General features: G+C 46.6%; 1 protein-coding gene across 1 annotated transcript; it reads left to right on the forward strand.

Annotated features, from left to right (window-relative positions):
- Positions 1–30: 30 nt before the first annotated feature.
- PLA1A (phospholipase A1 member A) lies at positions 31–19,784 on the forward strand (the record flags this gene model as incomplete). The annotated part of the gene is made up of 12 exons (XM_080613925.1): positions 31–89; positions 4,302–4,467; positions 5,898–6,099; positions 7,372–7,549; positions 8,915–9,023; positions 11,012–11,113; positions 11,966–12,055; positions 12,903–13,070; positions 14,095–14,184; positions 14,630–14,738; positions 18,187–18,351; positions 19,700–19,784. Exons 2-12 carry the CDS (start codon positions 4,350–4,352, stop codon positions 19,782–19,784), a joined length of 1,416 nt encoding a protein of 471 aa, XP_080470051.1. The 5' UTR covers positions 31–89; positions 4,302–4,349.
- Positions 19,785–21,411: the final 1,627 nt, after the last annotated feature.

Genomic DNA, 21,411 nt, shown 5'->3' on the forward strand with positions numbered 1-21,411 from the left:
CTCTCGCATCCTCTGCTCCCCTCTCCCTCCCTCTTCCTCAGGCGACTCACCCCAGGAGCTGGGTCCGCCTGCGGAGCCGCCGGGCCAAGGTCAGCAAAGGGGGTTTCACAGGCGTTGCGGACCGTGCCGGTGTCTTGGTGGGTTGCGGCTGGCAGAGAGGAGCTGGGGGGGAGGTGGTGCTGCGAAGGGGGGGCTCTGCTTCGTGGGGTGCAACTGCAGCGAACGCTGGCAACACAAGTTGTGCTGCCCTACAACAGCGGGAGCATCAGCTCTGCTTGCTGGAAAGCTGACATGAAATCACGTAGAATCATTCGGGTTGGAAAGGACCTCTGGAGAGCATCTGGTCCAACCCCCCTGCCCAGGCAGGGACACCTAGAGCAGGTTGCGCAGGAACGCGTCCAGGCGGGTTTGGGAGCCACACAGGTTAGGGGAAGAACAAATTTCAGCAGGTAATGTGCAGCTCGCTGCCTCAGAAAACGATGGTCACCCGAACATCCAGTACTCCCTGCAGCCTGGCGTTTGACACCGATGGTCTGCAAAAGCCTGCTGTTCATTTTGAGGGACACCCCAGCAGTATCTCCTTCTGAAGGCTGGTCTCGAAGCACAGTTCCTTGTCCTGGATGAGAAGATTCCAGCTGCCAGCAGGTACAGCTTACAGCCTCAAAGCATGCAGTTCATGCTCAGCTGCCTGCCCCAGGGAACACCAGCACAGCACTAGTACAGGACAGGGAGGCTCTCACCGTCGTTTTATGTCTTGGCTGAGAGAGACCAGATTAGAGCTGGTTGCTGGGAGGATGCCACTTCCCACCTTGCACAGGTCAACTTTCCCATAGCTTATGAGATCTTTGGGGTTAGCAGAGAGAAATTTGAAGTAGGGACTGACACTTTCACTTAGAAACAGATTATTTTAGAGTGGAAGGAACCACAGGAGCTCACCCACATGCATCCAAAGCAGGACTAAGTTCTTCCTACTGAAGAAGAGCTTCCACATTGTAGAGTGTGACAAAGGCTTCACAGGGCAAAGAAACTGAGTGAAGCAAGAGAGAAACTTGAGCCTGGTGGCTGGTGCCCTCACCTCTGGTTTTGGGAACTATAAGGATATGTGGCAAGGATACATTCTTCCCTCATGTTCCTATTTATATAATCATACTAGGTAGCATGTCCCTAAAGTACTCATGAAAGACTTGAGAAAATGACAGGTTTTCCTCCTTTCCTTACTGAGTACCCAATGAGCCTTGCCCGTGTTTTCCCTTCCTCAGTTACTGAGTCAATTTTTAATGCTTTCTTCCTACTATCTCATAGTTAGGACACTCTTCTGAAAGTCAGGAGTTTGAATGGCTTTTTGTTGACATGAGAACTAAACTCTGTTCCTCTGTCAGTTCTAGAAACAATATGCTGGAGCCTCCATGCTTTCTAATCCATGGTTTCTACTCCATAGGCAAAGGACAAGAATTACCAGAGCTGTCATACCAACTATTCTGGCAATAGAGTGGATCCAGGCCTTAATGTAGAGTGAGCCAAACTCTGCATGCATTTCATGCCCTCCCTTGAATGCAAGGAACACAAAGTGGTTTTAAATAGTCATCATTTGCATAATTCACAGTTGGTTTCCTCCAAGGTCCCATGCTGCCACCCTGATGGCATCGTTTCTGGTATCAATGAACGGTTTTCCAGGAAAGTGCATTTTCCTGTGATCAGATTTCCACTTGACTACTGGGCACTTGCAGCGCTTGTATGCCTCTGCCAGCTTTGTGGGTGGGAGGATGACATTCCCAGTCGAGTTGGGCACTTTCAGCGTTTGCTTGAATGTGCAGACAATGCAATTTCTTTTCAGTGTTTTTCATGAAAAGAAATCGTGTGTAAAATGGAGTTTGTTTGCTTTCCCTATCCCGGACTCATTCGCAAGTGAATCATGCTGTGAGGAACTGCTGGAAGAAATCGGAGGCAGTGCCTTCACAGCATTGCCGTTATCATCAGTTCCATAGAGGGGTAACACGAGTGACACCACGGTTAAATTTCTGAACTAATATAACTGTAGTTACTGAGTAAATAAGTTCACGAATAAAAAGAAACCCCTTCTTACCAAAATAGTTCTTAGAGGCAAGAGCATTTTCAGCACAGAGGAAGTGAGTGGCGTTCGCTGTTTGCATGCAGAGCCACCGCAGTGTGCTGATGCAATCCAGAATTTCTTGGAATTACTAAACCTGATATTACAGAAGAAAAAGAAAACCCAAACGGAAAACACAACGCGAAACTGCTCAGGAAACAGAATTTTCAGTGTCAACAGGGGGGTTGTTGTTTCGTTTGGGGTTTTTTTTTAGCATTCCAGGATGTTGTTGAAAACTCTATACATACACATAGCAGATGCGCGCGTCTTGGCAGCAGGTTTTTTCTTCTCTAAGCTGTGATACCCGGTGCCTGCCTTATATTACCTGGCATTTCAAAATGTCCATAGAACTTGGCAAAGAGTAACCATTGCATCCTGCTGCACAGAATGGGGCTTACTGCCAGAATTCTCAATAAAAAAATGGAAAGAAGTGTTTGCTGGTTTTCTTTAGGTGCTCCAATTTGTTTTACCTTAAGAAATTAGTCATTTACACAGTTATCACGTTGCCCTGAAGCCTTGTATGAACGTATCACTGTCTATTGGTATTTCACAAGTTTATTTCCTTCTTTCTCGATTGAGGGATTATCCAGATCACTGGAATTTGTGGGTGTAATGAAGGAGAGGGCCCATTGTAGTCTATGGGCTTTTATCTTTGGATTGGAAAGATGAAGAGCAGGCTGGAAACCAGGATTTGGCTATTTTCATTGCAGCTTTCATTCTTGGAGAACTGACTGGGCTGACAAACTCACTCACATATTTGAAGAGACACTAAGAACCTACTTCTCTGACAATAAGCCAGCTTGATTATGGAGCCAGGTATTTCAGGATCAGACTGTATCTGTATATGTCTCTCTAGGATGATATAGATGGGGCAGGGATTCAGTAGCCCTCCAGGCCAGGCAGTTGATGCTGCCTAACTTCCCTATGAGAACTGAACAAGTTTCTCTCAGGAGTGACTTGGAAATAAGAAAGCTGTTCTGCCTAAAACAGCCCCAAAGCCTTTGGCTGGAGAAAACTAGGGCAAGGAAATGACTGCTATTGCAAATAATTGCAAAGGAAGATAACATCTGATGCTTTTGGAGAGATCTTTGGTCATCTTTCTGATCAGACTGAACCAATTTCTTCATCTTATTGTTCAAATAAAGCAGCTGTAGAATAGTGCCTGGACAGGTTACTGCTCCTTCACTCACAGAATCACCAAATCACCTAGGTTGGAAAACACCTTTAAGATCATCAAGTCCAACCATTCCCCCAGGACTGCCAAGTCCACCACTAACCCGTGTCACTGAGGACCTCACCTACATGATTTTTGAACAGTTCCAGAGATGGTGATTCCACCACTGCCCTGGCAGCCTGTTCCAGTGCCTGACATTCTTGCCATTTAACACAGTCAAGGGCAAATCTTCCCTGGTCTTCTGCAGGAAGGACCAGCACACACCAATGAGACTTAGGAAACAGGCATGCTCTTACCTGACAGTTTTAACGCAGCCAGGGAGGTGGTACCACCACCTCATGAGTGTCGTGGGACTGACTCCTGGTTACATATTTGGTTCTTCACTTATGCTTCTCCATCTGTTTACACCAAAGCAGTAAAGTTTTATATTCTGAGTCTGTTTGAAGTCTTTGCATGCTTATGAAACTGGTGCATTCCTGAGATCATGCTTTTATTTCCTGTAGTACCTGAAAATGCAGTCTCCAAAGGAAAAGTGAAGCTTGCCCCTGCCCTAAGAAATGTACAGTCTAAGTGTATTATGGTGTTACGGCCACCAGTTACATTTTAGCCTGTCTTTCCATTCACTTTTCAGAAGTAATCTGTTGCTTTGTGGTCTTTTAGCAGTTACTGCTAAAGTTAGAAGTACAGGAAAGAGACAACAATGCAGTAGGAAAGTACATAGATGTGAAACTGATACGAATCTTCCCAGCACGGACTTACTGTGAAGTCTTGGACAAATCAGTGTCCCTAGTCAGAATTCAGCAGGCAGGTCTAGGTGGTGAGGATAAAGCCCTGTAACTCTGTCACTTGTTGAGACTGGTGTCACTAGCTGATCTTTGAAATGGGAAGCTTGCCTTGAAGAAATGGAGGTAGCGAGGAAAGAAGCGTCGGCATGGTTTTCATCTGTTTCTGTTGACACAGACTACGGCAAATGGCCAAATAAGAGCAGAGGTAATTGCCCCTACCCTTTTTTCCCAAAAGACCACAGGCTGGTTGATCATTAACACAGTGAACCTGATCAAGCAACCCATGATGGCTGTTTCTGCCTGCTACTTGGAGTGGATTAACAGGAAGATGGTTGAGGATCCAAAGAGAAAGCCGCTCACTGTTCTTGCTGTCCTCTTGCTGCTCAACTCAGCACAAGCAGGTAAGAGAAACAGGAGCGCCTGGCAAAGGGATTGAAGGTTTTACATAGAAGGATTTGAATTCAAGTCTCCCCAGATAACCTGTGTGTCAAAAGATCCTTGCTATAATCAAGTTAGGTGCCAGGAGAAAGGGTGGTGCAAGAATGGTACTTTCTTCTCCCATTCTTTTCATTCAGTCTCAGTGACTGAATTCCACTAACCTGATGTAGAAGAATGATCCGGATTTACTCTGAAGTATAAGGAAGCAAAAAAGGAACTACTTGACTTCTGACACTGGCACCTCATGCTTTGAAAGCAAGTGTAGCAAGTGTAATCTGCAGTAGCTGAGAGAAAATAAACAGGCTCCAGGCTTCTGTTTCTTTCTTCAGTTGTGCTGGCAATGACTCTGCTATCATCACTGCAGCTCCACATCACCTGCATCACAGTGCTTCAGAGTGTGCCGTATCTTTATTCACGATCCCTCTCATTTTACACCATTTCTGACCACACAGTGCTTGCCCTGAACCCGCCCTTCCTCATTAAGCTGGCTCAGGAGCTGCGTTTTCTCCAAATTGATGTCAGAGAACATGTCTTTCTCTCGTGCCTTCAGTACACAGGAAGGCCAAAATAAACCACAGCAAGGGATTGTCACTTCCCACAAAGGGGAACCTGAATATTGCATCTCATTCCTGTGAGACTTTGCTGACCCTTAGGCCATGTTCTGCCTTAGCTAGTGTAAAGTGTCTCCTATAGGAACAGCCAGCAATTAGGAACATGATTGTCTGATTATTTATCTACTATATCATTGCACATGCAGATTCAAGGCTGTTTCGCTTCTTCCAGTCCAGAAAAGGGAAAGTGGCTGCATTGTCATTGCAGCAGGATGCAAATATGCCGGTTCATAAAATAACACTTTTTAGGTCAGAAGGGATCATTTAATTATTTAGCTTCCTGCTCATTGCAGGTCAATAAATTTCACCCCATTACTAAGCCTACCAGTATTTGAATACAAATATCCCCATTCAGTGGTGACTACCTGTTGGCAACCATTTTTTTTTTCAAAGATCTAGTAGCCACCTCATAAATGTATGTAATAGCTGGTGTGTGTGGCTGATTTGAAAAACAGCCCCAACCAAAAACAACAGAATGTCATTCACATCTCAGTAAAACCACTCTCAAGTCAAAGCTACCATGACATCCACAGTTATCTTCCCCAGGCAGTGCTGGAATTCCATCGAAAGACAGAAACAACTTCATCAGACTAAGTTTCCAGAATAGGCTGTATAGATAGAATATATATATTCCAGAATAGGCTATGTAATTTGTATTCTATCCTTTTTATCAATAGAAGTGAGAATGCTACTTTCTTTTTCCTAATGGATTAGAATGAGCTTTTATTTTTCCCATTGCAGAGGTGCAGAGTGAATATGCTGTTCGCTGCCTTTCATTGTAGGGAATACAGACAAACTCTCAGGGCATCACTGTACTGACTTCCAGACAGCCAATTTCCTTCGGGGCAGTAAACTTAAGGTCCAGTTTCTTCTGTTCACCTCCTCAAACCCCAGCTGTGGGCAGCTGATTTTAGCTGATGACGGCATCAAGAACTGCAGCTTCAACAGCAGCTTGGACACCAAGATTATAATCCATGGCTTCAGGTGAGAGAAAGAAGAGTACCATGACTAAGCTTTCACTGCTAAATTAAATGCTGCTGGGGCATTCCCAAGCACTGGGTGCGGCTGGTAGGGAAACTTCCTGCTCTGTGACTTTCTTAGTCTCTCAGCAGAGTGGCAGCATGCAAAACAGCTGAAGATAGAGTCTGGAGTGCGCTGCCCAAAGCTGGACCTGGGGACTGTTGGTGGGCCAGGGCAGAGGCATGGAAATTAGTGCTGACAACCAACAATGCAACTTGAAGTCCTTTAGTTTGTGGCCAGCTGCCTATTTTTTTGTGTGTTTCACATTTTTTTGGAGCCTAAAAAAAGTTAGGAAATTAAAATATCTTTATTTCTGTATCTCATTCTCTTAACTTTCCTGCATGTTCTCTCTTTCTCTCTCCTCATTTACCTCATCCCTTTTCTTACTTTCTTTCAACCTTTTTATTTAAGAAGTCTTTTCTTCAAGGTTGTTGCCCCTTAAAATTGTCTTCTTGGAGCTCATGTCCTTACTTATCAACAGCCTGGCTTAGCCAGCCATTTAGGAGCCCTGCCAGACACATTAACTATTCTTGAAAGGGCAGGGATTTGAGCTGGGTTCTTTTAAGCTGTCACCATTCTGCAAGCTTATCTTCCTTTCCAATTTTTCAGCCAGGTGTGACCATATAGCACTATTTTGATGTGCAAAAGCCTGAATAGAAAGTGCACGGAAGACCAAGAGGAAAGCACAGAAGGTGTTGCAGGGTCTTTTCAGAAAACCAGCTTTTGCCCTCATGTGACATAGCATGCCTCCCACCAGGTGGTAACAAGGGAAGTGGGTAGAACATAGCCCTCTCTGTTTTCCTTGAGTTCTTGTGCATAGATTTTATGGGGTTTTGGGGTTTTTTAATGGCCTACAGGTGAGGAAATGTAGCAGTGAAAGACAAGGTGATTTGGCCAAGGACTTCCTGCCAGTTGGTAGCAGAGCAGGATCCAAATGTTCCCGGTCAGCTCATGTACTTGAGGTGAGCTCTGTGGTGGCACCACAACAAGACTGAGATCTCAGCCTGAGCCCTGCAGATGTTACCTTAATCATTAAAATAGCTGGTTCCCTTCTGAACCAGTGTGTTCTGGAAGGTGTTACTACACTGCTGCAGATGCCAGCTATTGGTGTCCAGACCCAGCTTTCAACAAGTGCCTGGCAGGCTGCTGTAAGACATGTGAAGCCCCAGCACCAGCGAACAACATATGCCCTACTTTGAAAGGCACCTAACATACTCATTTCTGATGACTCCACAGGGCTTTGGGTACTAAACCTTCCTGGATTGAAGGGCTTGTCCGTGCCATACTGAACACAAGCCTGGTGAACGTGATAGCAGTAGACTGGGTTTATGGGTCTACAGGAGCCTATCCCTCTGCGGTGGAAAATGTCACAGAGCTGGCCCTCTCCATCTCACAATTCATCAGCAAGCTCCTGGTAAGCTACTGTGCATTTCCAGTGGGGGAGTGGGGGGAGCATGGCCAAAGAACACCATTCATGCAAAAGATTCAGAGAGCTGCTCCCAACCTGCTGTCTCCAGGAACGTTATTCCAGAGTGAGGACTCCGTAACTCTAAAGAGATTTCTTTTCCTCCCCTCTCAGTGCAGACTTGAGCACGCCACTGGGTTTTCATCTTTCTCTTGAGTTTTGACATTTTCTGAAAACACACCCCTGTTGTCATTTTATATTTGCTTTGGGCTTCAGATACACCTCCCAGTAGCTGGAAAGCCCCAGATGTGTCACCGTTAGTTTGTGCGCTGCACAGCTGAACACCCCTTACACAGTGAACGTGATACATCTCTGTGCTAACCAGCTGTGCATAAACTCCCTGCGTAATGTTTGCACTGCAGACCCAGGCTGCCCAGCATAGGAGTTCCTGGGTATCTATCTACACACCTTGCTGTGCACAGTCACACATTTCTAACCTGTATGATACCCTTGGATCCACTGTGTCATTGGAAGGATGGGGATGGGGTGGAAGGGGAGAGGACTATCACACCTCATTACTGATTAGGTCACAGAGTGAACAAATGACTAAGCTGGACAGTGTCCCCACTTCTCAGTCCATATCTGTGCTGAGCTGTAGTCTAATTACTTGAGGACTTTTTCAGTCCAGCCTTTCCTGCAGCACTGCACCACAGAAGGCTGTATTCTCCTCTCACAAGCCTCATTACTGCTCAAGGATATGGCCTCATTTAGAAGTCAGGATTTTTCATCTTTCCCTCATGCTGTCATGCACCATATGCTCTCCCACTGCATGGTATTACATCATGCAGGCCAGCCTGCTGGCAGCTGAATTCCTGTGGATGGAGTCATCTCACATCAGATCTAAGTGGCTGTGCTTTACCTGGCAGTTCAGCTCATGGATAAATCCTTAATCTCTGCAAATATAATCTGAAAGTACTAATCAGTATATTGGCACAATGGTGGTATAAAAGTGACAAAATTTTATCAGCTTTACTGAGAAAAAGATTATTCCCGTGGTGAACATGGATCACTCAGCTGAGGGAGGAAAACTCAGCCTGAAACAAGCTGTGGAAAGAGAAGCTACAGGCCATGTAGTTATAAACAGGAACATCTTACCTGACCAACTTGGTTAGGGTTGGGTTTGCATCTGTGGAATAAAGACTCTGAAAAACAGAAGGGGCAATATCCGTCATTCCCACAGCTGTTTGGTTCTCTACCATACACCTCAAAGGCAGTCCTATGTTAGAAGAGCTACAGAGCTGCTGTATGGACTGAGAGAGGGTATTTCACCTTTCTGCTATAGAAACATTAATTTGAATTATCCTCAATCTGCAGGCCCTGGGAGTCTCAGGGACATCCATCCACATCATTGGGGTAAGCCTTGGGGCGCATGTCGGGGGCCTGGTGGGGCACTTCCATGGAGGTCAGCTGGGACGAATAACAGGTATCATAAAACTGAGTTTGTGGTCCTTGTCTGCTCTTCCAGTGAGAGAATGAAAGACTAAGGAAGGGGAGTCATCCATAGTGGTCTTTTAATTGCATAAGGACTCATTAGTTCCAAGTTTATGGGCTTCTTCCCAGCTTCAGAAGAGCCTAACAATCCCTTTCCAGCCATCAGTCCCCTCCACACTGCCAAAAGAATGCATGTATTTGCAAAAGTGTCCTTCCACCCCTGCTCCACTCTTCAAAATGTTTGCCAGCATAAAAAGAATACAAGGCCTCATGAGTAATGAAACCCCACAACACCCACATCCTTTGTTTCCCCTTTATACCTGTGTGGTTCTTCAAGCTAAAGCCCACACAGTGCATGTCTTTGTGTGGAGCAGCAAAGGTCAGCTGCTCTGCAGGAAAGATGTGAGCTGAGAGCCAAGGGGACAACCACAGGTAGGCAGGGGCAGTGGCCTCACTGACAAGTGGCACAGTCCTACCGTATCTGGGCAAGAAGAGCAGAGCAGGGACAGGGACAGGAACCAGGGTCATCCACAGCTGAGTGATCACCAGGCAAACCTGTAGTGATGAGGCAAGCCCAAGCTCAGCCAAGAAGTCCTGTTACAATAAAAGCAGGACACCAGGCTGAGCATGGCATCCCTACAACACAGCTCCAGCAAGGACCAAAGGCAAGAGCCTGAGCTGGTGTTGGGAAGCCCCAGATAAAGCTTCTTGCTGCTCTCTCCCACAAATGAGCTGTTTTCACAGTAGACTGAGCTAAGGCCACCCAGCTGTACCAAATCAGAGCTGACATTAAACAAAGAGAGCCAGTCCCCTGGGTGTGGGGAAGAGGTTGTAGTGGGCAAATTACAGAGAAAGATGGTTAGAGCCTGATCATGGCATTTACAGCTTTTTGGTTCAACTCAGCTGTTTGGTATGGAGTGTGAATAGAGCCACAGAGTGATTTAGGTGAGAAGGGGCCTTAGAAGATTTCTAGACAACCTCCCACCACCCCTAAAAAGCCACAACGGAGGGCTGCCTTCTCAGTTAGACCAGGTTGTTGATGGTCTTACCAAGTTCTGGGAATTCCCAGGGACGGAGTTTCATTTTGATAGGGGGGAAACTGTCACCAAGAAGGAAACCCTCTCACAAACGCAGACATGTCAGCTTGTACATTGCTGATATTGCCTTCTCCATAGAGAATTAATGGGACTGAGTCCGAGGCAGTGAAACTTGGCCAGCTGGAAACTGGCATGTGAAGCAGAGCTGTTTCTTAAACTATTGATGTTACCTGGGGTGTAAAACATCTTGTGAGATTACTTGCCTATGAAAAGTGAACAGGGTAAACCTCAGCTAGAAACAAACAAACAAATCTCTTTAACCTTTTCTGTGGAACTGACAGGGACAATTTCCTCTGTATTCCTCTGTCTCCCTGGAAGTTGCTCCAGGAGCAAGTTTTGGGCAAAATATAGATGCTTAAGGACTCAATTTTATTTGTGAGAGAGACCCCAGAAGCCTCTTTGTTTTAAGGATGTTTGATAATATCAAAGCTTTGTAATGCGTGGATTAGTTAATACCTGGGATGCCAGATTCATCACCCAACTGATGATCTTCAGTGACATTTCTCAGACTGTAGTGTTAATACAAATTATAGTACACTTAGGGAAGGTGTTGTGAGTTTTATCCTTTTCCACTGAAAAGCCAAGACACTCTGTACCCACTCTGTCAGAGCCTATTTGAAGTTCAGTCATGGCTTTACAGCCTAGAAACTTGAGGTACAAAACTACTAAGGGAGAGTGGAACAGTGGAGGAGGACAAGGTAAGGAAGCTGCAGTGGAAGTCAGGGGGGGCAGAAACCATTCTGGAGCACAATCAGTGCAACCTGGGAATAATTCATCACTTCTGCCTAGCAACAGTTTAAAAGTTTTGACAAAATAACTGGCCCAGAAATAAGAAAGAGACGCTGAAGAGCACTGCTTGTTGAGGTGTTTGATTTTGTTACAGGCCTGGATCCTGCAGGCCCTAAGTACACCAAAGCCAGCCCTGAGGAACGCCTGGATCCTGGGGATGCCCTCTTTGTGGAAGCCATTCATACTGATGCTGACAGTAAGCTGTCTTCCATCTGCATCGGCCCATGCTTCTGTCCATCCTGCCGTCATTATTCCTGGGGAGCCTTTATGTCCTTGTCCCTCTTTTGTGCCAGATTACCAGAAATTCAGGCTCCCTCTGAGGAAGTTTCTTGGTGAGATAGGCTTTAATGATTAATTCATTGGCATGTATCCATACCACAGAGCACTTCAAGCAACAACCAGGTGGAGATTAAACAGAGGGCAATCCCTCAGCGAGGTTTTTTCACTCAACAAAGTGAGTTTGTGCAGAATCAGCTCAGTGTGGCTTTTGCCATATGGAAGGAATACATGTCTAGTCTCACTTTGCTTTTTCCCACCTAATGTAAGAAAGGTGCCACTGCTAGCCCCGAGGGAAAGTAACAAGAGTCAAACCAACAGCTCCTTCAACAACAGGGTAACTTTTCTAAAGCATTTGGGGTCTATGTAGGTAGAACATGGGCTGAGGAATAACACCCTGCCCTTGAGTCACACCTCTTGCCTGGAGATCCTGAAAACCTCTACCAACATAACTCTCAACCATGCCACATTAAGGTTGTGGTCAGTTTTGTTCTCCTTTGCAAAGGATCGAGAACCTGAGTCACAGAGGTGGTGATTAAGCTGCAGTTCCCAGTCATTTTGATGGCAGGGCCTGGGGCACTTTCTGCTCCATGCAGCAAACCTGCACAATGCAGGTGTATAGGAACAGGAAATCTGTCCTTGCTGTCTCCAGCACTGGAGCTGGGTCCAGCATTACTAATCAACCAGTTATTGGGGCCTGTCATACACCATATAGGATAAAGCCTACAGAAGATCAAGCGTAGGAGTGAAGTAGCATTTCACCTCCTTTCAGATTTTGGGATCCGGATCCCTGTAGGCCACATCGATTACTTCGTCAATGGAGGCAAAGATCAGCCAGGATGCCCCCGATTCCTCTCTGCAGGTGAGAACACTCTGTGGCTTTCTTGGCCGTTTAGCAACCTGTGAAAATGCTGTTTGGCAACCAGCTCCTGCTGCAGTCTGGGCAGACATCAAAGTGATACAACATGTATTTGTAAAGATATATGGTGGCAGGATTCATAGCCCACATCTCCTCTCAGCAGTACATCAAGCAGATGAAATTAAAACCACGTACAGGTCAAGTGTCTTGGCAACTCTGTGGTCAAGAGAGAGATGTGATTTTAGTGACACTTCTGTATGAGCCAAAACCCTAGAATAAGTAGAGTTTGTATCAACAAAGAAAACATTTTTGCTTGAAAGGCTCTTAGGTACTACTGCAAAAGCTGCTTTTTGTAGTTCATGCTGCAAACTGTGTCTATACTTAGAAGACAGCTTGTATGATTACAACTCTTTGAGAATGGGACGTTACACAGTAAATAGAGTGGATAAATATTTAACTATGTTCTGCGTGGGGGGCCAGGTTACAGGGAACACCTATGGCACCTCACTTCCATAGCTGGGGTCCCAGTGCAGGTGGGAGCCAAAGCTATTGTACCCCCTTGCAGAGCGCTTGGGGCCTCATCAATGGCACGCTGATGGAGACATGGCAGCGCAGCAGTCCCTGTCTTCTCAGGGGCTCCATTAGCCTGGGAGATGCACTTCTAACTTCCTACATAACTTTTATTGCAGTGGGGATCTGGGTTTGTCACAGAGATGCTCTGCAAAATGTTATTAACGGGAAGAGGATTGCTGCAGAATCAGTAGGAGTGTTTCTTGGGAACAGGCAAAAAAGGCTGAAGCCAACAGGAAGGCTCATGGCTGCTTTTCTCTGGGTGCATTTTGTCTTGCAGGCTATAAATACCTGATCTGTGATCACATGAGGGCAGTACATCTCTATGTCAGTGCCTTGAAAAATTCCTGTCCGTTTGTGGCTTTCCCTTGTGCAAGTCATCAAGAGTTTTTAAATGGTCATTGCCTGGACTGTGTGGACCCCTTCCTGTTCTCCTGTCCCAGAATAGGTACAGTACCAGCATGAGACCTTCCTGGAGCAGATGACAATACATTCCTGACGGGGTGCCAGTGCAGAGCACAGTACGCAGTTCAGGCTGCTCTGAGCAGGATTTGCCTTGAATCTCTTTGGGGATAGGAAGAAACTGTTTCGGTTTCAGGCTTCTATAGAGAAGCTCTAAAAGCTCATGTATTGCCCAAGACAGAACACCAAAATCTTGACCTTCTGATCATGACAGTTTTCATTTCACAAACGCGTTTCCAGAATCACTTGCCAAACAAGTGGGCAATTAACTCAAGAAGTGTCTTGTTGAGAGAAGCAGCTGGAAATTTTAGCCCAAGCCTGAAGTCCCATTCTCCCACAAACCACTCACTGCGGCTGTGTCACCACCTTCCCATAGATTCATGCCATGGCCATCCCAAAGACAAACTCCCTGGACTGGGAGAAGGTAATAGCTACCTCTTTGAGGCTTCTGAAACTGGGCTGTGGCACAAGGGGAGGCAGTGTCTTCTAGTGCTATTTGCAGTCTGGTACCAGTGGAATATAGGGAGAGGCCTCTTCTGGGATAGGTGCTCTCAGATCAGCTACTCCTTCCCCATGTCACCCCCACATTGTCAGCTAGTCAGTGGGGCAGGCCTCAAGTTATGGTGGTCTTCTCACTTGACCAACAAATTACATTTCCCAGTGTTTGCATTGTCATTTACATTTGCACTGAGTTTCCTCACTTGGTAGTCTTTCATTTCCCTCATTTTGCACACTGATAACAGTCTATTAGCAGAGGAAGGAGATACCACCAAGAGGTATTCTGATGATGATTACCTGCGGTAGCCAGCATAAGCTTTTTGAGGGAACATTAACCTGCCCGGCAGAAACCACAAACCTGCGCTTGCTCTGATTTGCACTGGTATAAAACAGGGTCTGTCCCCCAAGACAGTGGAGTTGGTTGGGGTGAGTGGAGGAGAATTGGGAACAATTCTGTTTCTGTTCTGGGTCATTCATGGCTTTCCCTGCGCTGGCTGTATCTCCTCCTGCAGGTCTGCTGGAGCAGGCAGGTGTCAACATGACAAAGCTTCCCAAGGAAGTAAAAGTGTATTTAATGACCAGTCCTTCAGCTCCATTCTGTGGTAAGTAAGCAGTATGTGAACAAAAGTTAGTCAGAAGGGTGTTGACCAAATGAGGTAGATCCAGGTAGTTATAAGCTACCATCCACGTTAGAATCAGCTCTTGTGGCCCAGATGGTCTGAGACACACAGCTGAAGAGCCCTAACCCTGCACATCTCCACCATAAAGCCCTTCCCAGTGGATTTATCAGTGTGAGCAGAGCCCTGGGTTAACACAGGCACATGGCTTCAGGACTGAAGGGGGGTGAAAATGCCTGTTTATACTGGGCTGTGCCTCTGGTAGCACAGAGACCAGTTTCTTTGTTATGTCAGTTTCTTTCTTACTGCTGGTGGGGCCAGGAAACCAGTGCTAGAAGGCTCCTCTTGGCAGCGGTAGGTCTAACTGACAATACCAGGTCTAACTGACAATACCAGCCCTCACTCCCACATGACTTTGCCTCTTGCTCAGTCCATCACAGCCTGGTTGAGTTCCATTTGCAGAAGAAAAGAAACATAGTCACCAGCATTGAGATCACTTTCTGGAGCAACAGCACCAAGGACACAGTGAAGATCACCATGTGAGTGATAGTGCATGCTTTTGGCCTGTTTGGTTTTTGCAGCTCCATGTGTAAGGCTGTTTACCCCAGTCCAGGAAAGGCGCATCAATAGCAAATCTCCCTATGGGGCAGTCACTGTGTGATGAATCACAACCTTTCTTCTGCAGCCTCTCCACATTTACCTTGTATGCTCTTGAGAATCAGGCATGTGCTACCATTACTCAGTACCCCTAGGCAGGCCTGCCTCCTCCCTGAGTGCAGCAGGTATACTCTGGAATCCTCAGATTTGCACGTTTGTGTTGCTATGCTACTTTGTTTTCTACACCATATGCATGCCTGGTGCCAGTTCTAACCACATTCAGATAGTTATTACTGCTCTGCCAGTCAGAGATGGCTACAGCAAGACCCCATCCATCAGAGGTTCCAGTCTTAGACAGCTCTCTTGATGCCTGACAGGACAGCAGTTACAAAGAGGAGACAAGTGCATCTCTGCACAGGAATGTGTTCGGTAGCTTGTTGCCTCTGCAGCAATGCAGCAAAGCTCTCAGGCTCTCACCATAGGGAATCATCCAGCAGGCAGAGGATGAAGACCATGTGTGCGGACAGACAGATCTCTCTTGAAAGCATATCCCTTCTCCAAACTGTATCTGAGTTAAAGGACCAGACTCAGGCTCCTGTTCCACAGCCCTTGCCACAGGGTATTTCTCCACCGCAGAAGTTCCCCAGAAGTCTTTCCCACTTCTTCCTATCCCTTCTTTCCCACTGCTGTGGGCTGGGAACCACAAGGTGCACATGCGGCTAGCACACACTGCTGGCTGCCTCAGGAAGCAGGAAAACTGTCTGCTATAGAGCACCAGCCAGCTCTCCTAGGATCAGAGGGGTTCCAGCACTGGCTTCCACGCAGTCCTTAGTGCTAAACCAAAGCACTGTCACCTGAAGCTGACTGTGTTGCTGCTTCAGTCCCGGGCACCAGGAGGTAGGGATGAGAACTAGGGAAAGGGAAGCCATGCTCCAGAGTGCTCTCCAGATTGACATAGCTGACTGGTGATAGATTTACAGCCAGGCGCTGTGATCTGGATTAGTACTCCTGCCTGGTGCAGCTCGGTCTGTTCGACCCCTCCAGAACTTGGAGCCAAATCCAGTTTTCCCAAAGATGAAGAAAGGGAGGAAATAGCAACACCCAGGTCAAGTCAGGCCCCGTGCAGCGCTTCCGTTTGCAGCTGCGGCGCACAGGGTTTGGTGTCCTGCTGGAGGCACGTGAGCACTGGAGAAGTGAGACAGGCAGGCAATCCCCAGGCTTTGCTGTACCCTCAAGTTTTAATGAGACACTAGAGTTACAGCAGGGTAACCTATCCAGAGGCACCCTCACCCTGAGAGAACAGCAGTTGTTGTCTCATTTAAGTGCCTTCCTAAGAAGCACAAGGCTAAACTGAAAAAATGGGCTTACAGCAATAAACCTCCAGATTTGAGAGTATAAAACTGAAGATATCCCTTCTAATTCACACTGTAGCAAACAGATTTCCCCACTGCAGGCGAAGCTCTGCCCTCCAGTGCAGTCAAGCTCGGTGCATAATGGGCATAGATTTCCAGGTAGCAGTTCAGGGACTGATGAATCACTGATTCATTTCAGGTCATCTGACACGCATGTCATCCCGCAGCTCCCCAGAAGTGCACAGGGACTGGGGAGTGTTCAGCCAGTCTCATACTTTCAGCAAGTGACTCGTGCTTGTGTCTTGCCTCATCTTGCCCTTCTCCTCCAAGCATCAATTCCAGTCTCATTCCTTGAGGTGCCGTTACCCCACCGGTGGCTCAGAGTGCCCCAGGAAACATGGCCTCAAGCCCCATAGCTGCCATGGGTCTGGCAGAGTAAGGAACCTGTTACACAGCACACTTCTCAGCTGCACTGACATGGCTTACACATCACACAGCATCATCCCCCATATCCAAGAATCACAGAACCATAAAATGGTTTGGGTTAGAAAGGAGCTTAAGATCATCCAGTTCCAACCCCCTGCCATGGGTCTGGAGCCAGCCAAGAGTCCTACATCCATCCAAAGGTTGTGGGGGGTTGGAGAAAATGTCAGTCCCAGGAGTGACTTTCTTTAACCTGCTTAACCTTACTGTGTTCCTGTGTCCTAAGGCAGGGCTGCATCCTGCCCATGGACAACACACAGCAGAGAGATGGCCTCCCCTCTGTTTGTTTTCCATTTGCTATCTATTATTCACTTTTATAACCACATTCATGATGCTTCCTATTTTTGGCAGCTTCAAGCCAGACACAGTCTGACACACAAAACCTCCAACACCTACCACTGCGGTTTAAGGGAGGGACTGGTTGTGCTGGTTTGGGTTGGCCACTCTGGCCTAGGAGGATGATGAGTGCAACTATCAGCTCACTCCAAGGAGCTATGTTGGTTAACAGAAATGTTGGCTCTTCCTGACCCTTTTGTCAGCTCTCTCCTTTCCCTACCATCACATTTCCGTTCAGGCATTCACCCAGGTGTTTCTGGGGTTGTGCTGAGTCAGCTACACACATATTCTTCATAGGCACAAAGAAATCTATGATCTCTAAGCTCTTAGAGTTGCCAAGAAGATCAAGCATTAGTCCATTGAATGGACTTCACATGAGGGGGGTGGCCCATCTACATAGAATGGCTGGCCTGTACCCCTTCGTAGCACCCAACTGACTGGGCTCTAATCACTGCTTACCCAACCTCTGGTATTTCTCAGTTCATTTTACCTGGGTAAGAGTATAGGGACAAGCGTCCCTCTATCCAAGCATCACACCTTCAACATGGTCAAAAGCAAATACCTAGGAAAAGCATAAAAAAAAAGGGAGTGTAAGCATGTAGCAATACTTCCTCAGATAGTTTCCCAGTGTCTGAGTAATTGTATCTCAGGGACTTAAAGAGCCAAAGGTGATCTTTGTCCTTATTAGCTTTTCTCTTCCATGAGCTTGTCCGGTCCCTTTCCTGTGACTTGTACAGCTACATAAACTTTCTAGCATCCACAACATCCCACAGCAAGGATTTTAACAGCTTAAAAGGAATGGTACTCTGCTGTGTGCAATCTTTCTGAGCCTGCCACCTCCTACCTTTCTTTGATCAGCCTAGTTTATGTACTGGGAAACATGGTGAACAACCAATCCCCATCTGTGCCGTTCATGATTTCACAGATGTTGGCCACTTACCTCTCTGTGGCCACTGGGGCAGCATTTCAATCTATGTGCAACAGCAAAAACAGTTCTTGTAGTTGTGTGATGGAAGGAAGGGTATTTATCTGTAGAAAGTCTTGACTACAGAGATGAATCATGGAGAGACAGCCAGATGAGTCTTCTCACTCCACTGTATTATGTGAAGCCTTCCCAATAATACCTCAGGTTCCCCCAGTGTTTCAACAGCTCTGCATACGGCTTGCATCTGCAGGTTGATTGAATGCTCTCCCTCACATCTCTCACCCTGCCTTGCAGACCGAAGCACCAGGAGGTGGGCAAACGGCTGCTGGCCCACAGAGTTCCCCTCTGCCAGGTAAACAGCGTGACTCTCAAGTATCTCCCCAAGAACCAGTTTTGGAGGAAGGACGAGGCATCCATTGACGGCAAGTTCTGTGCAGCCCCACTGCCTCTGGATAGCAAGTAAGTCACTGGAATGCCGTGCATGCAGCCTGTGGTTTGAAACAATGCATCCTCTCCCCTGCTTAGACAAACGCGTAAAGAGGTCTCTCCCATCACCTCGGTGTCTCCGTGTAAATCATTTTCTACCTGTGAGGGAGAAAAATTACCAAGGTAGTTTTCTACATTTATTCCTCAAGGATAAAAGCATTGCACTGTGAAAGGAAAGTGGCTGTGACTTACATCACCTTGAAGATGCTTAAGTCACAAACCACGGTAAAATCTTGTACTAACTGGAATTTATTCCTTTTCTCCTTGAATACTCTCTCCATCTTTCCCCTGTCAACAATGGGCCCCCGTCTGAAACATGACAAACATTTTTCAGGGTGAGACAACAGAAGACCAATAATATATTTCTGCTTCTCATACTGCACAGCTGTATAAAGCACTAAGGCTAAAGATAATTATTTTGGGATTTCCTGGGCTGTGCATTGTAACAGTATATGCCTTCAGCCATGATTACCTTACCTACAGTAGAAGCAACCAAGTCCTCATCCTGCAAGAGAAAAAGGTCTTCTCAATGGTATAATATTCTTGCTAGGAGTTCTGCAGATCCAAAGTTCCTGCAGGCAAGGCAAAGTAGCTGGGTATATGCTGACACATTAAACTCTGTCCGTGTTGCTTCTGAGTTGACTTTATGCTGCATCCAGCTGAAGCAAGCTACCGGGTACTTCAAAGCAGGAAAAAACAGAAGCAGAAGGCAAAATGGGCTCACATTCAAATTCTGTTCTGATGGGCAGGAAGGAGACTCAAGCACAAGGCAGTAAAAATAGATCCACTAGACCCACATAGGGGAAAAATAGAGGCATTCCTATGTAAATAACAGGCACTCCCTTGAGCATAAAGTCTGTTCCTTCCTAGCGTGCTTTGCAGAGCAAAGCACTGTAAAGTTAGGATGGATTTGCAGATACATGGCCTTTTATTACTTATGAATGGCACACCATGGCACATTGCCTTAAAGGGGTGCTAACCTGCACTGCTGGAAACCCTGGACCTGGCTGCAATGGAGGTAGAAAGCTGTAGAATTGCACAGGTTCACAGCTATGCTCTTACCACTAAACTGAGAACACTCAGGGCAGCAATAGCACTGCTGGCAGAGAGGGGGTGTGTGTGGAAAGATGAAGAACACAACCCCATACAATTCATCCCAATTCACCCTCCAGCCAATTGATCGTGGCAAAGGCACAGCACCCTGTTCATCATGCCCTTGCAAAGCAGTACAAGGTCTATCAACATTTTGCTTGCTCCTGTGTTAGAATAGCAGCCACCACTTGCTAATGCCCAGCCTGATTTCCCTGTGCTCTTCCCACAGGAGGATAATGTCATGCCTGCCCTGGAACCTCACCCTCCCCAGCAACACAGACATCTCCTATGAGCTGCACACTGCTTGTGCCTAGCCACTGCATTTGCAGCATGCATGCATATCCCCGAACGGAAAGGATCCCTAAACCTATTGCTGCTGTCTGCTCACAGATGATGCTTTCACCATAAAACTGGATGGGTTATTTACTTCCTGCACGAGGGACAGGATGTCAAGGGAAAGTGGCAGATCAGTGAGTACCAGGTTGACTGCTTACAAGACGACCTCTCAGTTAAAAGGCTGGATTTGGACTTCTGTCTCATGGGTTCTGTACCCAGCTCTGAGTGCAACTATCAGCCCACTCCCAGGAGCTGTGTTGATCAGCAGAAATGTGCTAAGTGAGTACTGAGTGAGTGAGAAGAGCAAGTAATTTAATGTCAAGATTTGGATCTATATGAAAGAAGAGATAATATCATTCTTCCTACAACAGGAGTGTTGGAATGATTCACTTGTGGTTTATATTAAAGTGTCCTGAGCTCTTCATGTTAAAGGTGAGAGGTATTATTTTTCCTCAGCAAGGGGAAATGATGTGGTTCAGAGAGTTATTCTTAGCCAATGCTCCAATGGGAAATTTAGTAGGCCCATCTATAAGACACTTTCAGAGTGAGACCCTATGGATTTCATATTAGTGCTCTTGCTAAGTAATCAGAATAGATTCCTTTCCCTGACAAGCTTGGAGCAGCTCTTCTGGCTGTTGGCTTGTTCTCTTTGAAGCTCACATAAAGTTAAACAGACACCAGGAATGTGGCAATGCTCTTGCAACCACTTTTACACTGCTTCAACCAACTGCTCAGAATGGAAGGTAATAGTAGGAGGATGGAGCATCATAGTTACAGGGCCACCTAACACAAATTACTTCTAGGAACTCAGCACAGCCTTTCAGACCTGGAAAAGTAGCTGAGGTCTGGAAGGAATTGATGATTACAATATTACAATTACAACATAAGATTACAATATGATTACAATATGAGGCACATGTACATAGAAATAGCCCTTACCCATCTGCACCTTTTCCACCACCTTGATGAATATGCAAATTGAAGAGAAGACGAGTCTTTCATCACCTCTGCCCACAGATCACATCTTCTATAGGCCATTTTCTCTGGTTCTCTGGACTGGCTTCACTGGGTGAAAGAAGTGCACCAGGACCACCATGGGCAGGAGAGGGTGACATGCTAAAGGCATTTCTGCCATGAAGAAGCCTCAGTCATTTGTCGTGAGCTGTCACTATTGCTCCACTAGACATTGTCACTGCAGAGTTAGCTCCTGCTGTCAGCTCACGGCCAAGCTTTTGGGCCCTGAAAGGCCACCTAACAAACACCATCTCCAGCTTACACTCAGGAGGGGGTTAGAGCTGGATTCTGACAACCTGACAGAGATCTAGGTTAGTCAGTGCCATGACTGAAGAGTTTCCAGGGAGCTTCTTATTGAAGACTCAAACATAACCTCAGCGGGCACCTGTGGAGGGCACCAGCTGATTCAGCTCAGCCCATTTGCACCATGGGTCCCACGTATGCACCACTTCAGAGCCCTCTCCAGACCTCAGCAAGAGCAGAGGTCTTGCAAACCAGACTCTGGGCCACAGCCCCCGTGTGAGCAGCACAAAGCAGGTAGGGCTGCCTCCACCAGCCCAGGGCTGACATAAAGCCAGCCCCACACACTGA

This window comes from Psittacula echo (assembly GCF_963264785.1).
Source record: "Psittacula echo genome assembly, chromosome: 3".
Taxonomy (NCBI): Eukaryota; Metazoa; Chordata; class Aves; order Psittaciformes; family Psittacidae; genus Psittacula; species Psittacula echo.